This window comes from Propithecus coquereli, unplaced genomic scaffold (genome assembly GCF_000956105.1).
Source record: "Propithecus coquereli isolate 6110/MARCELLA unplaced genomic scaffold, Pcoq_1.0 Scaffold299, whole genome shotgun sequence".
In the NCBI taxonomy this organism is placed as follows: domain Eukaryota; kingdom Metazoa; phylum Chordata; class Mammalia; order Primates; family Indriidae; genus Propithecus; species Propithecus coquereli.
Genome location: NW_012148607.1, coordinates 1,124,209 through 1,143,701, shown reverse-complemented (window position 1 = coordinate 1,143,701; position 19,493 = coordinate 1,124,209). Strand labels below are relative to the sequence as shown.

The following is a 19,493-nucleotide window of genomic DNA, read 5'->3' as shown; positions in this document are numbered from 1 at the left end:
CCGCTTGGAGATCTGGGATGAGCCGGTGGGAGGCTGGGGGCGGCCAGCCCTGGGCTGGGACCCGCTCGGGCTCAGGCTGGGCTCCCTCGGAGCAGCCCCCGCGGCGGCGGCAGGCGGGAGCGCGGGCCTGCGCGGGTCCCCAGCGGCCTCCCGCCACCACCAGAGCCCCTCTCAGAGCGTCGCGGGGGGCGGGTGGAGGGGGACAGGCGTTCTCACCACGTACCTCTCCTCTCCAGCTCCGTGCCGTCCTTCTTCCCTTCTCTAGGTTTCGCGGTTTGCAAGCACCCTTGCAAATAACTCCTAGCCCGCCCACACCTTCCAAGAGCCCCGCGTGGATACACTGCAACTCGCGCTAGGGCGAGGGGTGCGTGCAGGTCGCACGGGCTCTGCTGCACCTGCCCTGGGCTGGAGCTCTGGGGTCAGGGAGGTTTTTCCAGGGACGGGGCTCGATTTCACTTGATTTCAGCACCCATTCCCCATTCAACTTCCACCAATCCTGCACCCTGGAAAAGGGTGTAGCCTTGAGCCCGCCTAGGGGGTGACTCTGTCTCCTGGTGGGATGTGTAGGAGCATGGGTGGGGAGGGGCAGGCCTGCTTCCAGGCTGGACTGTGTTGGAGAGGGGACTGGGTGGGAATCCGCGATGCTGACTTTCCAGACGCTGGAGTTCAGCTGAAATCATCTCCTCCAGCCTCCGCCTTCGTTCACTCACCCGTCCATTCACACACCCCACCTGTTGTGACCATGTGCCAGGCAACCTTCCTCCCGACAGTGACCCTGATGGGGAAGCACTACAGCCACCCTCCATTTGCAGATGAGGAAATCCATACTCAAGACCCTGCAGCCTCTCGCCCTAGCCCCTGTCGGGAGCAGAACCAGGATGCAAGTCTTAGCTCTAGACTCCAGCGCCAGCCTGGGCACTCCTCCTCCAGGGTGGCCCAGCAGGGATGTGGCTTCAAGGGGGCTTCTTGGACCAAGCATTCTCCACTTTTGGTTCACTGCTGTGTTCTCAGAACCCAGCCCAGGGCCAGACACAGTTGAGGTGTCAGCATGGCTATTGGAAAAAACCAATTTCATCTCTTAAACGGAGTATTGGAAGAGCTGCGTGCAGTTACTCGGCTCTGTCCACACCCCTCCCATGCTGGCATATCGGAGGGTTCCGTTGCTGCTGAGTGAGAGGGCACATCTCCCTAACACTACCTGCCATGCCACGCTGCCTGCTTGGCCCAACCTCACCTTTTCTCAAACCATGGAAGGGGAGAAGGCACACGTCCCCACGTGGCCACTCCTGTGATGGGGGTGAGGGTGGGGAGGTTTGGGGCGGAGGTACACTTGGGGCGGATGTATCTGGACATTCATCTGAATTGGAGGGAAGGAGGTTTCAGGAAGCACACAGCAGGGGAAAAGAAAGGAAACTGGAGGCCCCGGCCCTGAGACCTCCCACCCAGTTTCCAGGGTCCTTTGAACCCTCACCCAGTCTTCCTCAATGGATACAGCTCTCGCCTTTACGTGTGTTCATTCCTTAATTTATTCACCTCGATCCCCCAGCACCTCTCTGTGCCTGATCCTGCCAGGCATCCGGGATTCCATAGCCCTGCCTCAGGGAGAGTGAGGCTGAAAGGGGCTGATGGTGGGTGGGGGTGGGCAACCACCCTCCCCACAGTTCAGGCTCCACCCCGCCTACCCCCAGTCTCCACCTTTGGGCATCTCTTTGGGGTACCGACGTGAGGACTGAAGATGGATAGGAGGAGCGGTTTCCTCACTGATCAAGGAGTGGCCACCAGGCCCGATTTCTTGTTGATGATGATGATGTTGAAGAAAAAGAGGAAGGAAAGGAGAAGGAGCAGGGAATAGGTGCAAGGCGGAGAAGAGGGACATTCAAGGAGGGAGGAAGTCGACTTCCCTCAGCTGGAGGAAGCAAAGTCTCCACAACTGGCCAGCATTTGTGAAATTTAGCCCCTTCATGGAGGTCTGTCCCACTGTGGTCAGGGAGTGGATCCCTGTGGCCTGTGCAGAGGACAGCAGAGGCGAGAGCCTTGGGTGGGGAGAGATAGACCGGGTGCAAGGGCTGGGTTAGGGGCTTTCACTGTGGGACGCCATGGCTGCTCTTTTCTGCAGGGCCTCAGCTCTCCCATCTGCACGAGATGGGCTCTCCTAACTTGGTTTGGTTTTCCAACATCCACTGGGTGCCTCCTGGGTGTCTGGCCCTCTGCTCCCACTCTCAAGAGGGGAAATAGACAAGGGCCACTCAGTATGACTGGGCTGTGATGGAGGGAAGCCTGGGGCTTTGGGAGCACAGTGAAGTCAGGGAGGCTTCCAAGAGGAGGTGTCATCAGCATTGATCCTGAAAGAATGAGACTATTTCTAGTTTGCTTTCTGCTCACCAAACCAGGACAGAGGCCACATAGAGTGGGTGTCTCTGTAGAGGTCAAACAACTCTGCTACGCCTGGAGGGTGCAGGCGTGGAGGGAGGAGCACTGCTTTCTGTACACATACGGGGCCTCCTCGCCCCAAACCTTGTGGGTAGGTGGGGCTCTGAAGTGGCTCTCCAGGGAAAGCCTGGGGAATTGCTTTTACATTAAATTTAAGCCATTAACACTTATTAAGCACCTACTGTGTGCCTTGCCTGGTGCTGGGGACTGGAAAAGGGGCAACATTCAGTGTGTTTACGTGGGCTTAATATGGTTCTGTGAGAAAAGACCAAACCTGCCTGGAGAGGGCGTCAAGCAAGAGGCCAGTGGAGGAGGGTGAGGAGAGCATGTGGTGAGGGGATTTTCCACCTATAAAGGTGGGGAGGTGTGACAGGCAGAGAGGAGCGGGGCGGCCCTCTTGAGCCCCAAGGCTTGTTCGCAGGAATGTTTCGCTGGTTCAGGGGGCAGTGAGACGATGGGGGAAGAGGGAGGGCTGGAGGCCTTGCGTGGGGGACTTAGACACCAAGAGTCCCAGGGCTCAGCTTGGAAGTCGCCTCCTCTGACTCCCAGGCCAGGCTGTCTGTCTCTCTGTGAGTCTCTCTCCTCTGGGGACCAGGAATCCCTCAGGTTCCCCTGTCTGCTTCACTGCTGCTCAGAGCCTGTCCCTGAGGAACTGCCCAGGAGATTTTGATGTTCTGAAAAGGTGGCCCAGCCCCTCTATCTGGCTGGTGAGCTCTAGAGCCCCAGGGCCAGGCCCAGAGTCCCCGTCTGCGGTTCCTGTGGGCCCGTGGTCCACTTCCGTAGCCAGGATGAAGCACAGCGCTGGGGTACCCTGGTCGTAGTCAGGGCCCTGGGCCCTAAATTCCAGAGAAACCAGTCAGTAGATGGAAGAGGGAACGAAGCTGAGCCGCAGTGCAAAGGTAAGGCCAGGTTAAGAGCTGCAACAAGGGAGCCCTTGTGGGGCGGTTCTGGTGACACCTGCTCCAGACCCCACCCGTGCCAGTGGCACCCATTCCGAAGAGCCTTGGCCGGGTGAGTGCAGCTGTGGCGGCTCCAGGGCCTGGTTCGTCTTTGGTTTGGGTCTTCTGAGCCAGGAGGGCTCTGAGACAGGGGCAGCAGCAGGAGGGAGGGAGGGCAGGGGCAGCCCTCAGGACTCCTCAGCCCCTCGGCCCCCGGGCTTCAGCTTCTCCAGGGTCCTGCTCACGGTGGACAGGCCACTGCGGGCTCCTGGGGGAGAGATCAGGGACAAAGGCTGCCTGAGCAAACAGGTCCCCACAGAGCTGTCAGGGTCAGAGGAACCTAAAGGAACCTGAGGTCAGAGTGCCCAGTGACCCCAGGGCTGGGCTGGGCTGGGCTGGGACAGAATGAGGAGCGATGGACGTCCCAGGGGCAGTTTTAGCCCAGTTCAGAGAGGCAGCATGGTCAGGATGGCTCCTCAAGAGGGCAGCAGCAGGGGCTGGGGGGAGCGGCAGGGCTCTGGAGCTGCCTGCTGGCTCTCCCACTGCCTCGCTGTGTGACCTCCAGCATGCCACCTAATCGCCTTGTGCCTCGGCTGCCCCATACATAAAATGCAGCTCATTGTAATACCTCCCTCGTATGGTTGTCGTGAGACTTAAATGAGTTAATGTATGTAAAGTGCTTGGAACAGTGTCTGGAATGGGACATTTTGCTGAGTGTTAGGCGTCCTACCACTGGTGGCAGACACTGGGCTGGGGCCATCTTCGAGAAACTCCTGCCTTTCAGTGTGTGGGGATAGGGGGACAAGGAGATGCCCAACTTCGGGCACCAGCTCAGAGAGTTGGATTCCACATGGGAGAGGGGAGTGGGAGGATAAACTGGGGCATGGGACCTAGGGGAGGCAGAGGGGGCAATGAGGTCCCCTGTCCCAGTGTCCTGCTGGGCATGATTCAGAAGCCCTGAGGACAAACAAGAGGTGATCAGTTCAGCTTGGAGCAAGAAGGGTTGACGGAACCCATGAAGAACTACCCAACGACACTGGCTCCGTGTTGGGGGAGACCCGTCTGCATGCCCCGCAGGGCTGCTCGCTGGGCCCCACACAGTCAGAGAGGGAAACTGAAAGAGGGACTCTGGAATTTCTGGAACTTACCGTCTTTATTGCCGTTGGTGCTGGATCTTCCTTCCCCCTGGTCTGGCCCTGGATGGGGGTGGATTCTTAGGCTCCCTGTAGGATGAGACCACCCCAAGCTCCCTGGTTAATAAGCCATTCCCAAATCAAGCCCATCTTGAAAAGAGAAGTCCTTCCTGCTGTCTAATCTCCATCCCTCCTGCTGTCTTTATTCTGCTGCATTCCTTTAGGTCTCTCACATGATCTGCGCTGATTTGGGGAGGGACAGAAGAAATGGGCCCTTGAAGGAGAAGATGGCAGACTTTTTAGGGAGGTGGGGGCCCTGGGGAGAACTGGGGACATGCAAAGCCCCGCAGGATTGATGGAGATGGGAGTCTGTGTGTGGAAAGCTGAGATGAGGCTGGGAGCTGTGCAGAGTTTGTAAGGTCTTAAGGGAGATGGAGGGTCTTTATGGGGCTCAGGGATGAAGAGGGAGTTATCTGGAGATGTTGGAGGCTTCAGGGGAGAGGGAAAATCTCTTAAGAGAGGTGGACACTCTAGGTTCTCTGAGCTGGTTCAGGCACCTTTGCAGCATGCAGCAGGCTGGATTCTGCTACATTGCAGTCATGGCAACGCCCGCACAACACACGGCGACTCTGACACAGCCAGCCAGCAGCAGTCTCACACGTGGGCTGGTGGGCTCGACCCAGCCGCACAGTGGGTCACGGACTTACACAGAAAGGGTCTCTCACAACCCTTGGCAGAGGAGTCTGCTGGGGCGGGGGGAGGACTCACCTATGGCAGGCAGGATGTGGTCCAGGTTGAACCGAGCCTTCAGAAAGGGGTAGGCCAAGATGAGGATCCCTGAGAAGAGAGATGCATGGGGGTTCTGTGATGGGGAGGGGGCCTGGTGAGTGTGGCTGGGCTGTGAGCCTGGGGGTTGGTTTGTGCAGGGATATGGGTGTGCATGGGAGGGCACAGTGTGCAGGACTGGAACTGTGTGTGTAAACGTGAGCCTGTGGGTGTGTGCATGGGGCACACCCTGGCACGCCCCGACACGCAGCCCGGGCTGGGGGGCAGCGTCTATCTGGGGAAGGGGAGTGGAGTGCCAGGCCCCTGGCTCCACCCTGCCCCGGTAGAGAGCAGGTTGCTGGAAATGGGCCGAGAGGCCACCACCCCCAACTCTCCCTCGTCCCACCCTTCCTAGGGCCCCTCAGGCGGACTGGGAGCATCTCAGCCCCTCCCCACCCAGATCTGGGGAGGGGGTGGGCAGTAGAGCGAGTCCTGCCCTGCTCACCGCCACGTCACCCCCAGACCAAGTGTCTGCCAGCATCTGCTGGTGCAGGTGACCAGAGCCCCCTGTCCGGTGCTTCTGGTTCTGCTTTTGGCTCAGGGCTGGTGGGTGGGGAATGGCACTTGGCATCACTGCAGGGATATTGGTGGGCCTGGCCCAGACAGACACACAGACAGGGCTGCGGTGGAGACAAATCAGGAAAGAAGAGGAAACCGTCTGAGTTGCAGCCTGTCTGGGCTCAGAGAGGATCCTCTGGAACTCCTGCCCCATCGCCCCCGCCCCACCTCCGACAGGCTGAGGAATCCCACCACAAACCCAAGAGCCCAGGAGGGCAGAGGGGAACAGCCAGAAAGGAGTGTGACAGACAGCCTCCCTCCAGTCCCTGCCCCCTCCCGGTGCTCCTGAGGCTGCCGCTCAGGCCTCCAGCTTCCATCCCCCCAGCCCTTCCCTCCATTTCTCCTTCACGGGACCCTGCCCCTGCTCCTCTCCCCAGAGTCCCCCCACCCCAGCCCGCCGGGCACCTGCTCACCCAGCCCAGCAGCACCGATGAAGACGCCGCCCACGGCAGCTGCAGCCTTGGATATGGAGACGCCGATGATGATGCTGCCGGCCACCAGGCCGAGGGCCACACAGGCCAGCTGCAGGCAGCGAAGGTCTCTGCTGCTGCCGGGGATGTCCATGCAGGCCTACCCAGGGCAGGGCCTCCAGCTGGTGAGGGCTGTCCCCGAAATGTCCCGGAGGTCTCTGTCCTCTCGGATGTCTCCTCGTTGGAGCTCCACCTTCAGGGTGGGAGTTTCTGGGCAGTAGGGCTCTGGGCTGGGAACCCTTGTAGTAGTCTGCGGTCCTATCCACAGCTCTCCCAGCCCCGCCTGGACCTGGGATCTCCACCAGGTCACCCCCACTTACTCTTCCTCCCCTAAAGGCCTTTGAAGCTGGAGGCCACTCCTGGGACCCCTGCCTGGACACATTCTCGCTCCAGCTGCCAGAGCTCTAGGGATCCACATGGGATCCTCCCCTGCCTGCCTCCCCCCAGGAGAGCCCAAGCCCCCCTGCCCAGGACATCCTGCCCAGCTGCCTGGAGCCTGCTCAGTTGCCGCTGAGCCTCGGCCTATGGAAGCCTAAAGCATGAGAGGTGGGGCCGGGGGGAGTTGGTCCAGGGGACAGGGTTCCTCAGAGGTGTGGCAGGAGGCAGGTGCTGAGTTATTTATGAGGCTGCAATGCGAGCCGCTGCCTGGGTCCCGGAGGCCCAGTAGGCAGTCAGCCAGGTTCCACTGTTGGTTCTTGAGGGGGGAGAATGAACTGGTGGCTTCACACGGGGCTCAGAAGCCAGGGATGTGAAGAGCCTCCCGGACGCACACTGCGGGGTCCCTGTGCTGTCCTCTGCCCTTCGGCCTGAGGTGCCCCTGGGGCCTCACTGATAGTTGCAGAGATGGAGACTTGGATGCAGCTCGAGACAGGAAGTGTGGCCGGGGCAGGAAGAGGGGAGTGAGAGGTGTCCCTCCAAGTCCACTCTCCGCCCCTGCTTTGCCCCCCCATCCTGTCCACATTTGGGCTCCCAGGAAGGGCTGAGGGCTCCTAGTCTGTTCTCAGGGGACCCCTTTCTCCTCAGGTGGGCTTGGTACCCACCCCCTTTTCGTTGCCAGTGGAATGAGAGGGTGAACCTGCTGGCTGCCCTGGGGTCCCCGGCCGTGACTGACAGGGAGGAGCGGTGGCGGTGGTGGGTATGGGCAGGAGGAAACACCGGAGACGAGGGCCGGGCAGAGGAATTGTCAGGGGCTGGGGGGCCAGGAGGCAGAGGCAGGAAGTTGGGGCCTGGTTGGCACCTTCTGACCTCCTGGAGTGAGCACCTCTACCTAGCGTGTCTGACCTACTTACAGGATCCACCAAACCGAGTCTGGGCAGTGGAAACCCAACCCAGCCCAGCCCAGAGCCCTGCCCCTGGTGCCCAGTTCCAGCCTTCGTCATTAATTGCATTCTTTGGCCCTTTATGGATCAGGGTCTCTCCAATCCCAGAATATGGCCCTGGCCTGGCCCTGCACCTGGGCACAGTTCTGAGGGTCCCATCACCCTGCTCAGAGTCCTATCACTGAAGCCACTGGCCTCTCTCCCACCACGTGCAGTCCCATGCAGCCAGGCCCACGGCCTCCTGCCTCCACCTGCCTCCACAGCTGCCCTGCCCCTCGGCCCTCTCCTCTCCTTTCCTGCCCTCCCTGCTGTCTGGAAAACACCTCCTCATCCACTCGTACCCTGCCTGGCCAGCCCCAACTCTGTGAGGCCCTTACTGACCACCCTGCTCCTGTTCCCATGGCCCCACAATGAAGTGCCCACTAGCTGTCCTTGTTCTGTGTCCTCTGGAGACTGGGAACCCCTCCAGGTTCTGGGAGTGAGCGCCACAGAATGCCATGGCCAGCAGGGACCGGGGCTAGGCTTCTTGACATGAGCACGGAGTTCAGGGAGAGGGCTTGGACCTGCACAACCACCTTGGGTCGGCAAAGAGGAGGGCTGTGGGCATGAGGGAAGCTCTGTCTCTGACAAGAGTCCTTGGGTGTGGAGCGGGGCCGAAGAAGTCCCCAGGGTCAGCTGAGTGGAGCTTCATCTTCACTGCCAGGAAGCTGGAGAGAGGCCTGGGTGAGGCCCTCCTCTAGAGAGGAGGGGTGACCGCAGAGCACGGATAGGCCCTCAGGTCATGTTCTTGGTCCCCATAAAGAGGAAGCCCCTGGAACAGGACATTCCCCAGCCGTAGTGCTGCTGCCAACATCCCCTGTGCCTCCTGCCAGGATGAAGTCTGATTATTCTTCTAATTAGGCTCCAAATGACAGCCATGTCTCTGTCACATGTAATTGATCCCCCACTGACTAGTTTTAGAAGGAGCTGCCAAAATAATTGTCCATGAAAATGTGTTCCTGAGAGGTCGAGCTTCGGGGACCTGAGCACCCTCCACTATGCCCCCACCCCCGCTTCCCCATTCAGGGTTGGTTTGTGTAACTCTGGGCTGGGCGAGGCCTGGGCTGGCTCCTCTTGTGGTCTAAGGCACCCCATCAGCATGGCAGAGCTCCTGGGGTGTGTCTCCCACCCCGTGCTGTGGCACTTGGGCCACTCCACCCCGCTGAGCGGACTTCCCTCACCTGGTGATGGGGAGGGGCTGGCTGAGGCTGGAGTCAGGGAGGCAGGGCACTGTTTTAGATTCCAGAAAACACTCTAACCTCCCCAAACTGGAGACTAAACTCTAAAGCAAAACTTTTCTTTGACATCGTCAATCCCTCAGGGGAGGAAATATGGAGAGACACATTAAGCCATTATCAGTTGCAAGATCACAGAGCCAGAGAGCCGTCCCAGCTCCTTTATAGAACAGATGGGGAAACCAAGACAGGGAGGTACAGGAGTTGTCCCAGAGTCCTCGAAGGAACCTACGTGCCCAGGGCCCTGCCCAGCTGGGAAGTCCTGAAGCATATCTCTGCCCCTGAATTTCAAGTGTCTTATTTGAGGCAGAAGGGATGGGCAACCCCGCCCTGAACGGGAGACATTGTGTTCAAAGAGTCAAGGCCTGCAGCTTTCCCTTGTGACCAGGAGCATCAGTAAAGGCTCCTTCACGGATTACAAAAGTAGAGAGGGCGGCTTACCTATGCTTTCCTCAATGCAGCCATATCGTCTCTGCAAAAGAGAGTGCGTGCCTGCCCTTGGGTGATGTGCTTGCAGTAAGAGGTGAATGAGTTAAGGAACCTCTCTCTGGGGGCCTCACTGAGATGGATGCTCCAGGCACCAGAGCCCCCCCACCCATCCCCAACCCCTCACAAGCATCGGCGCCTCCTCGCCTAAGCCTGGGCCCTCCTGAAGACCGCAGTGCTCAGGTGTGGCGAGGCCAGGGACACATTGCTGGGTTCCATCACAAAATCTCTCCTCTGTGTCTCCTGGTGAGGCGAGGGCTGCAGGGTGTCTGCCTGTTCTCTTTCCTTCTCAGAGCACCAAGTCCAAGTACGGCGTGGGGGGTGGGGAGGAAGGGTAGGTGAGAAGGCCCCAGCTTGGTTTGGTTCTGTTTCTTTTCCTTGAGGGGTAGGAACACTGGAAAAGACCGTGATTAATTCTCCAATCCCCCGGGGGACAGGCAGCTTTCTTGGACTGTTCAGAAGCTGAAGTCAGGGAAACGCTTCCAAGGCAACTGCTACCATGGCAACAGGAGTGCCAGCCTTGGGGGGACCTTGCTCCTCAGCCCCCTCCAGACCTGAAGCAGCTGGAGCAGTTGGCATGGGACCAAGGCACTGCTGTTTGTGGAGCTGGGTCTGACAAGGGGCAGTTGGCCAGGAGGGAGGAGGGGCCCCAGCGCTCCGGCAGGTAGACACACAGAGGGGCAAAGACTGTGTGATCTCTGTGCCCAGAAGTCATCAGACAGGGGTCCTCAGGGTCTGCCTGAACCAGGACTGGGACTGGGGCCAAGACCTCCTAACTGGATTTGATGAAAGAGGCCTGAAGTCTGAGACACCCCACCTGACTGGGACCAGCTCTCTCTTTCTAAGGCCCAGCCCAAGTGTGAGCCCTAGCGCTTGGGAACTGGCTTTCACCCAGCAGGTCTCAGAGCCTCCCGCAAAGCATCTAGCGTATCTGCCTCTGCCCAGCCAAGCCAGGACTTTCCAAGGTCACCTGGTGAATAGTGGCAGAGGCAGGACTCAAACCCAGGGCCCCCGGTCCCAACCTCAGGCTCCTCCCCTGGTGCCACAGCTGCCCCTCTGGGACAGGGACTCCAGCCCAGAGGAGTAGGGCAGCCCCCCAACAGGAGGATCCCATAGAGGGCCAAAGGCTTGGCTCAGCTGGAAAGGCCCAGATCCATCTGCACACTACACAGCACTTCTACACAGGGCTCCCTGAGCCAGGGAAGGGGGAGGGGGGACCGTGAGTTGAATAATTCTGCCCTTCGAGACAACAGTAAAACGCAGTAGTCCCCCCTTACACAGGGGGGTACATTCCAAGACCCCAGTGGATGTCTGAAACTGCAGATGGTACTGAACCCTTTATATAAATACTATGCAATTTTCTGTACATACACACCTATGAGAAAGTTTAACTTATAAATTAGGCACAGTAAGAGATTAACTAAAATAGATTATAACAATATACTGTAATAAAAGTTATGTGACTGTAGTCTCTCAAAATATCTTACTGTGCTGTACTCATCTACCTTCGGAGGGCGGTTGGCGGCAGGTAACCGAAACCATGCATAAGGGGACTGTTGTATAGCTAAAATGCGATAACTAACATTTGTGGAGCACTTACACGTGCCTGGAACTGCTCGCAACACTACGTTTGTTAATTTGGAACTTTCGCACAGTACCATGAGGTAAGCACTGTCACCCCCGTTTACACCTGAAGAAACAGAGACTCTCAGAGATTAAGTAATTTGCCCAAGGTCCAAAGCTAGTAAGTGGCAGAGCTGGGATTTGAACACAGGCAGCAGGACTCTGGGGCCCAGGCCTCTCTGGAAGGAATTCCAGTTCCGCCATTCCTAGCTGTACAGCCCTGGGCACACTATTCTTCCTTTCTCTGCTTGGTTTTTCATGTTAAGTGGGGTAAAATAATAGTACCCACCTCACAGGACTGCTGTGAGAATTAAATGCTAATGCCTGTAAACTTCTTAGAAAGTACCTGTTACTCAGTAAGTGTGCAACAATGCCAGCAAAACCAGAGTAGGTACAGTGGCATTTCAGCAGAGCTGTGGAGGATGACCAGAGCGGGCAGGTGGCTGGGAGAGGGCACAACACACTGGAGCCAACACACGGGGGAGCTGCAGCAGGACAGGGTGTGGGCCAGGGCTGTAGGGAGGACAGTGCCTAACCCAGGAAGCCCCTTGAAGTTACACTACTGTTGGGCCCTGGGGAAAGACTGACCAGGCTGGGGCTGGAGTCCAGGGCAGAACTCATCTCACACCCTGGATCCCCAGAGGCTAGGTGACTTTGGGCCAAGAAGCTCAGATTCTGCAGGTCTGTTTTTCCAGCCGACCACCACCCCCTCTGCCCTGGCGGAAGAAAGGATGTGAGGATGGTCAGGGTTACTGCAAAGGGAACACTGTCAAAAAATGGTACGTCATCATTAATGTGGAGGCATCCATGGTGTAGGACAGCGAAGAGCCCCTAAGCCCATCTCCCTCTCTGCTCTCCCAAGGGAAACAGCTGTCATCGGCACGCAGTCTACTGCCCTGACACTCACCTCCCTCTTGCCACCTCCTTGGGAACTTATAAAGGTCCTTTCCAGCCCAGCCCTCTCCAGTATGGCACTGGGGATTACATGGGACAACAGACACGAAGGTCCTTTGCATACACAAGGGCCGTGGCTGGGAGGCACCACTTTTCTTTCTTGCCAACTCTGGCAGGACAGCATAGTCCCGGGCACACAACAGGCTCTCAATAAAGGCTTAGTAATGCTTTAGACACAGGGTAAATTTGTTCCCCTGCTTGTGGCTGAATGGGTAAAGGGACATCTATTAAAGCACGTTTTGAAGTCTGCTTGTGTCACCGTATTACAGCTGACACCACTTCTACTGCTCGGTGGGGGTCTCCAAAAAGCAGAGGCCGTTTCTTACTCACCTCTGGGGTCCTGGCACAGAAGTGACTGATAAAGGAATTTCATTTCCTTACTTAAAAAAGAAAAGCAGTATCTCCTTCACCTTGTTGTGCAGACCAAATGTGGTTTTCTATTTAGGGGTCCTGACAAGGGGCACCTTCTCCCCACCTGGCTGGACTCGGCCCCCGTGCAGAAGGCCTGCCTCCTTCTCAGCTCTGCAGGTAAAGGATGGACCACCCGAGTAGGCCACAGTTAGAATTTAAGTTTTATTAAAACAAGCACAATGTATAAAACCATCCTTGTGTTGTATAAACGTCTGACATGTGCAAATCTATTTTCTTTATGTCAATCAATAGCTCAGCTCTTGTGACGGGGGCTGTACCTTCATGCAGTCTGGGGCTGCTCTAACCTGGCTTGGCCTCTGGCGCAGGGCTCCATCGAACTGCCCAGTCCTGCGCCGCCCTCCATGCAAGACTTGACACCAACACTGTCTCCACTGTCCCTAAGTTGCTCCTCACAGTAACAGCTCGAAACCAGTTAGAATGACAGGGAACAGCTCATGAAAACCTAAACGCGTGGACATTCCTGAAAGAAGAGCAAGCCGTTACGTGCTCTGGGAAGTCCGCGGGCTTGCGGTGGGAGTTTTAAGTCCCACCTTTGCTGGAAGAGCCTGGTTCAAAATAAACTTTATAAAAATGACATACGGACTTTAGCAGCAATCACGAACGAAGAAGAGGATGATAAATGAGGAGCACATTTCGGTCACGGCGAAGAAAGATTATGTGCTTCTCTGTGCTACACACTGGAAGACTGATCTGGCTTCCTGAACGAGGAAGGCTCCTGCCCTGCCCTGAATTGAGGGGATGGCTTTGCTCAGCCAAGGGAGAGGACAGGCAAAGAGGACATGCGGAGGACAGAGGAAGGTGGGAGGACGACCAGAGGAGGGTGATAGTGCAGAGAGGGAAGAGGCCGCTGTCAACGGATGCTGTCAACGGATGCTCCTGGCTTCTGGAAGCTGGCTCCCTGAAGGCTGCAGCCCCAGCGCCTCCCAGCGGTGAGAGCTGGATCCGTATCCGCAGGCGGGTGAGCAGGTGGAGCCCAGCAAAGAGATGTTCCCGCCACAGGCGATTATGCAAAGTGACAAGTGATTGCTTTCCTTTTCAAAGACAACCCCTTAGGAAAAAGCTTTTACCTCCAGGACCCTGGGGAAATAGGGGGTTGAGTGGGAACCTCAGGGCCTTTGTAGAGAAAAGGCCTGATGGAGCCACAGTGCAGGCCCCACTGCCTTTCTGCCAACTTTGGCCACACAGGTTTCCACAGGGGCCATGAATGGATAGGCCTGGAGTCTACGAGGTGTGACCAGAGTGGCTCAGAATGCTGCGGGTGTCGGGCACGGTCCCTCATCTCCACTGCGGCCTGCCTGGGCCAGGGCCCGCCGGCGGGCCAGGCGAGACTTGGAGGGAGGAGAAAGCTTCATGGAGCAGAGGCCCTCAGCCAGTGCCTCTGGCTCCTCTGCCAGTGCGTTCTCCTCGTGCTGTGACAGCTGGCGGTTAAGGGCGATGGCCTCCGCAGCGAACAACGTCAGGTCCATTGTGCTGCTGTTCCTACAGGGGCCGGGGAAGGCACAGAAAGAGGGAGGCAGGGCTCAGGGTCAGCCAGGCCAGCTGCTGGCACTCCCGCTCGCTGCCGCGGTTCTACGTGCCCACCAGATTGCCCTGCGCCTGCACAGGCTCTCTCCAAAGCAGTTCTTGCCTGGGTTTGAAATCTTGCTCGACTGAGGCGAGAACAGCCTTTAGCTCCAAGTGTGGTCCCTGGACTTGACAGTCGGGGCAAACGCGCCCTTCTGCTCAGAACACCCTCCTCTGAGCTCCCACAACTCTGCACACAGCTCGACCAGAGGAAGGGCTGTGGCACGCGAAACTCACCCGTCTCTCCCTCTCCCCCATCAAGGCAGAGCTCCCAGAGCAGGGCCTGTGCCAGTTATGCCTGTGTCCCCAGAACCCAGCTCAAGGTTGGCGTGTAACAAACGCTTCGGGTGTGCTGCATAAATCTCCTACGTGGGGTCTGAGGTTTGGTGCCTCCAAGCATCTGGGGGCAGCTCTGGAGAATCAGGTAGGAACCCACACTGGGCAACAGCATTCCTAGCCACAACCCGAGACTACGGAGGTGTGAGACTTCCCTGTGTAGCCCCTAAAAACCAGCCACAGGGCTGGTTCCGGAGGGGTTTCCCATACCGCTTAGCCCTTGCCCTGTGGCAACAGGGCAGTGCTCACTGGGAACGTAGTCCAGCTGTTGGAAGGCTTTGGAGTCCACAGCCAGGGCTACTGTGTGGCCCCAAGCAAGTTAACCTGCTCTCTCTCTCCCTCAGTTTTCTCATCTATGAAATAGGGATGATAGGGACATAACATATGCAAAGCCCCTAACACCACATCTTGACATGTGGCAAGAATTTAGTACACAGTGGCCATGATTACTGTCTGTCTAGTAGAGTGTGTGATGACTGGTCCCACTGCCTTACGGTGCCCCACTCCTGCTGCTTCTCCACCTGCCAGCGCACGGGAAGCCTTGGTTGGTCTGTCTTTGGGCTGTAAGTGGTGACTTCCAGTTACAAATCAAGTGGGTAGACAAACAGTGCAAGGAGGGGCCTTAAAGGTGCTGGAGGGCAGAGGAAGCAATCTAGGTGGAGGAACAAAAGAGAGAGAGAGATCTAGAGCAGAGGGAAAGGGAGCAAGGAGAGGAAGCAGGGAGAAGGAAGGCTACCTGTGCCTAGGGGTGGCTCCTTGTCCCTCATCTCCACCCCCATCCTAGCTGAGAGCCTGAGGGACAGTCAAAGCCAAGGAGAGAAGGGTGCTGGGGTGAGCATTTACCTCTGGAGGACTTGCGGCGTGGGGAGTCCCCTTTCTGGAGCTTGCTAGAATGGGAAGGACAGATGTGTGGGTGAGCGCGGCTCCCTCCTTCTAAGGGCTGCCCCCCCGCCAGACCAGCACAGAGTGGGTGGGTTACTGTAGGCTCTGGGCCCAGGACAGGGACGTGGCTATGCTTGCCTGCAGGGTCAGGCCTTCTAAGCAGACAGCAAGAAAGGTACAATCTGAAGACCCCCAATGTGCATGGAGAGCCCCTCTCCCCTTTTGCTCAGCAGAGTCCCAGTCTTCTTCTAAGACCCACCCCAAGGGTCACTTCCCCTGGGAAGCATTCTGCCTTCCCTGCCACCTCCCTACCCACTTGAGCAGAGGTAGATCCTGGTCCCTTTGTGCCCCTGGGGCCGCACTCACCTGGCACACCCTACAGACCTCCCTTTTAATAAGCATTTATTGCACTGTCCTGTAACTTACTCCCTTATCTACCTCTCTCCACTAGAGCATGGTGACAGGGTCTGGGTCTCGCTCGTCCCTGCACTGCCAGTGTCTGGTGTGTAGTAGGTGTGCGCACTTGGGTGCCTGGGAACTAGCCTGGGACACTCTTGGATCAGGTCCCTGTCTGTAACGTGGGCTGGCAATGCTTGCCTCCTTCCACCGGCAGGGCCACTGAGCCCGGCAAGGGCCTGGCAGACCAAGGATACACAGCAAGTCACCAAGGAGTCTGGCAGATCCCTTGGAGAGAAAGAGGTCAGGTATTGTGACTAACCAAGGAGGATTTTAAAAAATATTTTCTAGTGAAGATTTGGATCCTTAGCACCGGGAAAACCACTACCATTTGGCTTCCAGGTCAGCTGAGCCGAGGCTGTGAGGAGAAACCATGCGTCCTCATCACAGCCACAGCGCAATGCCATGCTTGCTTCCAGGTGCTCTCAGCTAATGATGCTTTTGTGTAAGAGGGTGGTGCTGCGGGCCTCAAATGATGACACCAGGCTGCTTCCTGGGCTGGGTGCTCTTCCAATGCTGGCATGCATGTGCCAAATCCCCCCGAGGGCTCTGTTGGGGGTTAGTCTGTGGCCACGGTTAGAGCCAAGGCCATGGCCTATAAGGTGGCTCAGCCTGGGCGAAGGGAGGATTCAGTTCACCACCCACGCACAGGGACGGGAGCTGCTGTAGGACCTCCCTGCAGCTGAGGTCAGCCGCCTGGCTGGCGTTTAGCACTCGCTGGTATGAGTGCTTCCTCGTGGCTATGCTGCAGACCTGGGGTCACTCACCCCCTGCACCCACGGGTGCTGCAGGACCTGGGCAGCGCTGAGTCTCTGCTTGGCATCTCGCACCAGGAGCCTGCAGATGAGGTCTTTGGCCTCGCTGGAGATGTGCGCCCAGTCCTTGTCCGGAAACTCATACTTGCCTTCCTGGATGCTCTCAAACAGCTTGTTCTAGGTAAAGAAGATTGGTCTTGAGGCTGCATGGCCAGGGATGGGCAGGATGTGCCTGTCACTGATCTGATCACCCGGCTTCAATCAACCTCAGCTGTAACTACAGCTGCGGCTCATGGCTTGGGATGCCACAGCCAGGGCCCCTTCCCGCAGCCTCACTCTCCCTTAAATCATCAAACTCTACAGAATGCCCGTGGCAGGCCGGGAGGGCTGTGTTGCCTGGGGGACTGGATGGTGATGAGTGGGAACGTCGCCCGCAGAACAAAGCCCACACTCCTTGCCCTTCCTGGAGGGCCCTCTGTGACCCTCTGAGGCCTCACCGCCACCATCAGCCGCCTTACACACCACACTTCCTCCCTGTGCACATGGGCTGTTTCACGCGCCCCTGTCTCTGCCTGTGCCTTCTACTTGTATTTCTCGCCCCTCTTCCCTGGGCAACACTTATCCTTTAAGAGTCAGTTCAGGTATGACCTTCTCTAACAATCCTCCCTGAACTCCTGGCTGGGCCGAGTGCCTGATTATCTTTATTTTACCCTGTGGCTGCCCTGACAGAAGGGGAGGGGGCAATATAAAGCCCCTTCCAGATCAGGAACACCCTCCCAGCCAGTCCTGCTGCATCAACCACACGGACCTCCTGCAGGGCCTATGCAGCAGCCTCTGGGGCCGCACTCACCTGGCACACCCTGCAGACCTCGCCCCGGTCCCAGCCACAGTCGGCCCCGCAGTGACCGACAAACGGGGGGTAGCCGCTCAGCATGATGTAGAGAACCACGCCCAGGCTCCATAGGTCACAGCGCTTGTCATAGAAAGTGGCCTGGTCCGTGAAGACCTCCACCACCTCGGGGGCCATGTACTCTGCAGAGCCACACTGTGGGGCCGGGGTTGGCAGGAGAGATGGCAGAGAGAGAGGCTCAGTCACCGGGAGGGCATGGCAGAGGGCAGACTATGCTGGGACTGCAGCGAGACGATGGAGGGGTGGGGTACAGAGCAGGAAGTCATCAGCAAGGCCAGCCAGAGAGCTCACCAGATGCCACCAAGGCACTCGGAGAAGCTGGGCCAAGCCAGCATTTGTCAACTGAGCCCCATCATCCCCCATGATCCACACGACCAGCTCCAAGCAGCCTTATGTTTGCAGGTCCTTCTCCAGCAGGCCTTTGGCCAAAAAGCTCCAGGAATCTGTCCCTGCCCCAGCTCTCCGGAAACAGATACTTCATGCACAGGTACTTAAATGTACCAGGAATATGGCTCTGGGAGGGAGATCTGTGGAGATCCAATTCCACACAGCAAGGATTTCCTAAAGTGAATCCTGCCCAGCTCTCCTGCCAGCTCACAGCAAGGATGAGCAAGAATTTAGAATTAAGAGACCATCAAAGCTAGAAGAGCTGTTCGAACAGATCCGATCTTCCCACCCCTCCTGTTTACAGGTAGCAAAGGTAGGACCTGGAAAGGGATAGGGACTGTTTGAGCACATCAGTGGCAGACCTAGGGCCAGAACCCAGGATTCCTCCCTCCCCTCTTCTGCGGAAAACTGCTGGTGAGAACAAAACACATTCTTTTCACTGCCTCCTGATTATGTCAGGCTCACCAAGAAACAACTCTCCCAAATGAATTTGATTGGAAGGTTAAGTGTTCTCAGAAAGGATATTTTCCTTGTTATTAGCAATTAGGGTTAATGACTTTGAGACCAAGGTAGCCCAGCATGTTAGAAGCTAACACAGAAACATTCCTAATAATGTTGCTTAGAATAAGACACAATATAGGCACATTTAAAGGCATGTCTTAAAAAGGATTATTAGGAGAATTTACTTGTGAAACATGCAAATCTCAAAAGAATAATAATAATTATAGTATATCAAGTATGTACAAGAGATGTCTTAGGAAGAGGTAGCAGCAGCACTATCTGGGCATGAAATGTGAAGTCAGAGAAGCAACAGGATGACCTGGCCTGGGGATCCCACCTGTACGTTGCCTGGGACCTCACACTTCCCGCTAGAGAGAGACTATCCTTTTCACAGTGGGGGAGGAGAGCCCCCCATCCTCCGTCACAATGGGGATGGGGCTTTACGGAACTATCCACAAGCTCATACGCAAAAGGACGGGGCTGGGAGTCGAGTCTGTTTTCACCTGGGTCAGGAGTCAAGGCTTAGCTTGTGCTTATAGTTACGATTTGTCTCTTCATCAGCAGAGAGGACCCATCCCAAACTAAAAGTCCTAATGTCACTTTCATTAGCAACTAAGGGGCAGGGGCAGGCTTGGGAGCTGTAATACAGAGTCCAGAGCCCATGAGCCAAATGACAACTTGGGCAGTGGCAAGTGCTATAGATCCACTCGATACGAGGGATCCACTCAATACCACGGCTTCCCTTCCTTCGCCCTCTGTTCTGGACTCCCCAGCTTTGGCTCAGGGGGCACTCCAAATGCACAGGAGCCCAGAAGGAAGTGGCACAGGGTACCCAACCACACATACCGGGGTGGTGAGCTCTGGTGTGGTTATGGGGGTACAGGAGTTGTTCAGTTTCACCCCACTGCCCAAGTCAAAGTCACAGATTTTCACCGGAGACACCTAAAAAGGAAAACAGAAGCCAAGGTCACAGGTATAAGAAACTACAGGGGCTGGCGCAGTGGCTCATGCCTCTCATCCCAGCAGTTTGAGAGGCAGAGGTGGTAAGATCGCCTGAGCCCAGGAGTTAGAGACCAGACTGGGCAACACAGTGAGACCCTGTCTCTACAAAACATAAAAAATTTAGCCAGATGCGGTAGCACACACCTGCAGTCCCAGTGAAGAGCAAGACCCTATTTAAAAACCAAAAAGAACTACAGGCATGAGGAACCCGACGTGACTGTCACACTGCAGCTGGCTTTATCTATCAGGTCATATTCAC

At 56.9% G+C, this 19,493-nt stretch overlaps 2 protein-coding genes across 4 annotated transcripts in view; both read right to left on the bottom strand.

Moving 5' to 3' along the window:
- Positions 1 to 3,556: 3,556 nt before the first annotated feature.
- On the bottom strand, positions 3,557 to 6,448 carry KNCN (kinocilin). The gene is made up of 3 exons (XM_012648917.1): positions 6,298 to 6,448; positions 4,517 to 4,591; positions 3,557 to 3,636 (listed from the first exon to the last, which is right to left on the bottom strand). Exons 1-3 carry the CDS (start codon positions 6,446 to 6,448, stop codon positions 3,557 to 3,559), a joined length of 306 nt encoding a protein of 101 aa, XP_012504371.1.
- Positions 6,449 to 12,639: 6,191 nt separating this feature from the next.
- MKNK1 (MAP kinase interacting serine/threonine kinase 1) overlaps positions 12,640 to 19,493 on the bottom strand; it is a 48,071-nt gene continuing 41,217 nt past the window's right edge. For 2 of the 3 annotated variants that reach the window (XM_012649046.1, XM_012649048.1), the window contains 5 exons: positions 19,079 to 19,174; positions 17,285 to 17,479; positions 16,447 to 16,611; positions 15,185 to 15,228; positions 12,640 to 13,921 (listed from right to left, as the gene is read on the bottom strand). In XM_012649046.1, the coding sequence (XP_012504500.1) occupies positions 13,687 to 13,921; positions 15,185 to 15,228; positions 16,447 to 16,611; positions 17,285 to 17,479; positions 19,079 to 19,174 (735 nt within the window). In that variant the 3' untranslated portion in view covers positions 12,640 to 13,686. The remainder of the gene's footprint in view (positions 13,922 to 15,184; positions 15,229 to 16,446; positions 16,612 to 17,284; positions 17,480 to 19,078; positions 19,175 to 19,493) is intronic. The other variant, XM_012649047.1, reaches the window with a different exon arrangement.

Coding starts and splice junctions, on each gene's coding strand:
- KNCN (XM_012648917.1), bottom strand. CDS start 6,448: ATGGACATCCCCGGCAGCAGCAGAGACCTTCGCTGCCTGCAGCTGGCC. Junction 4,592..6,297: donor CATCGGTGCTGCTGGGCTGG/GTGAGCAGGTGC, acceptor CTCATCCTACAG/GGAGCCTAAGAATCCACCCC. Junction 3,637..4,516: donor CACCAACGGCAATAAAGACG/GTAAGTTCCAGA, acceptor TCTCTCCCCCAG/GAGCCCGCAGTGGCCTGTCC.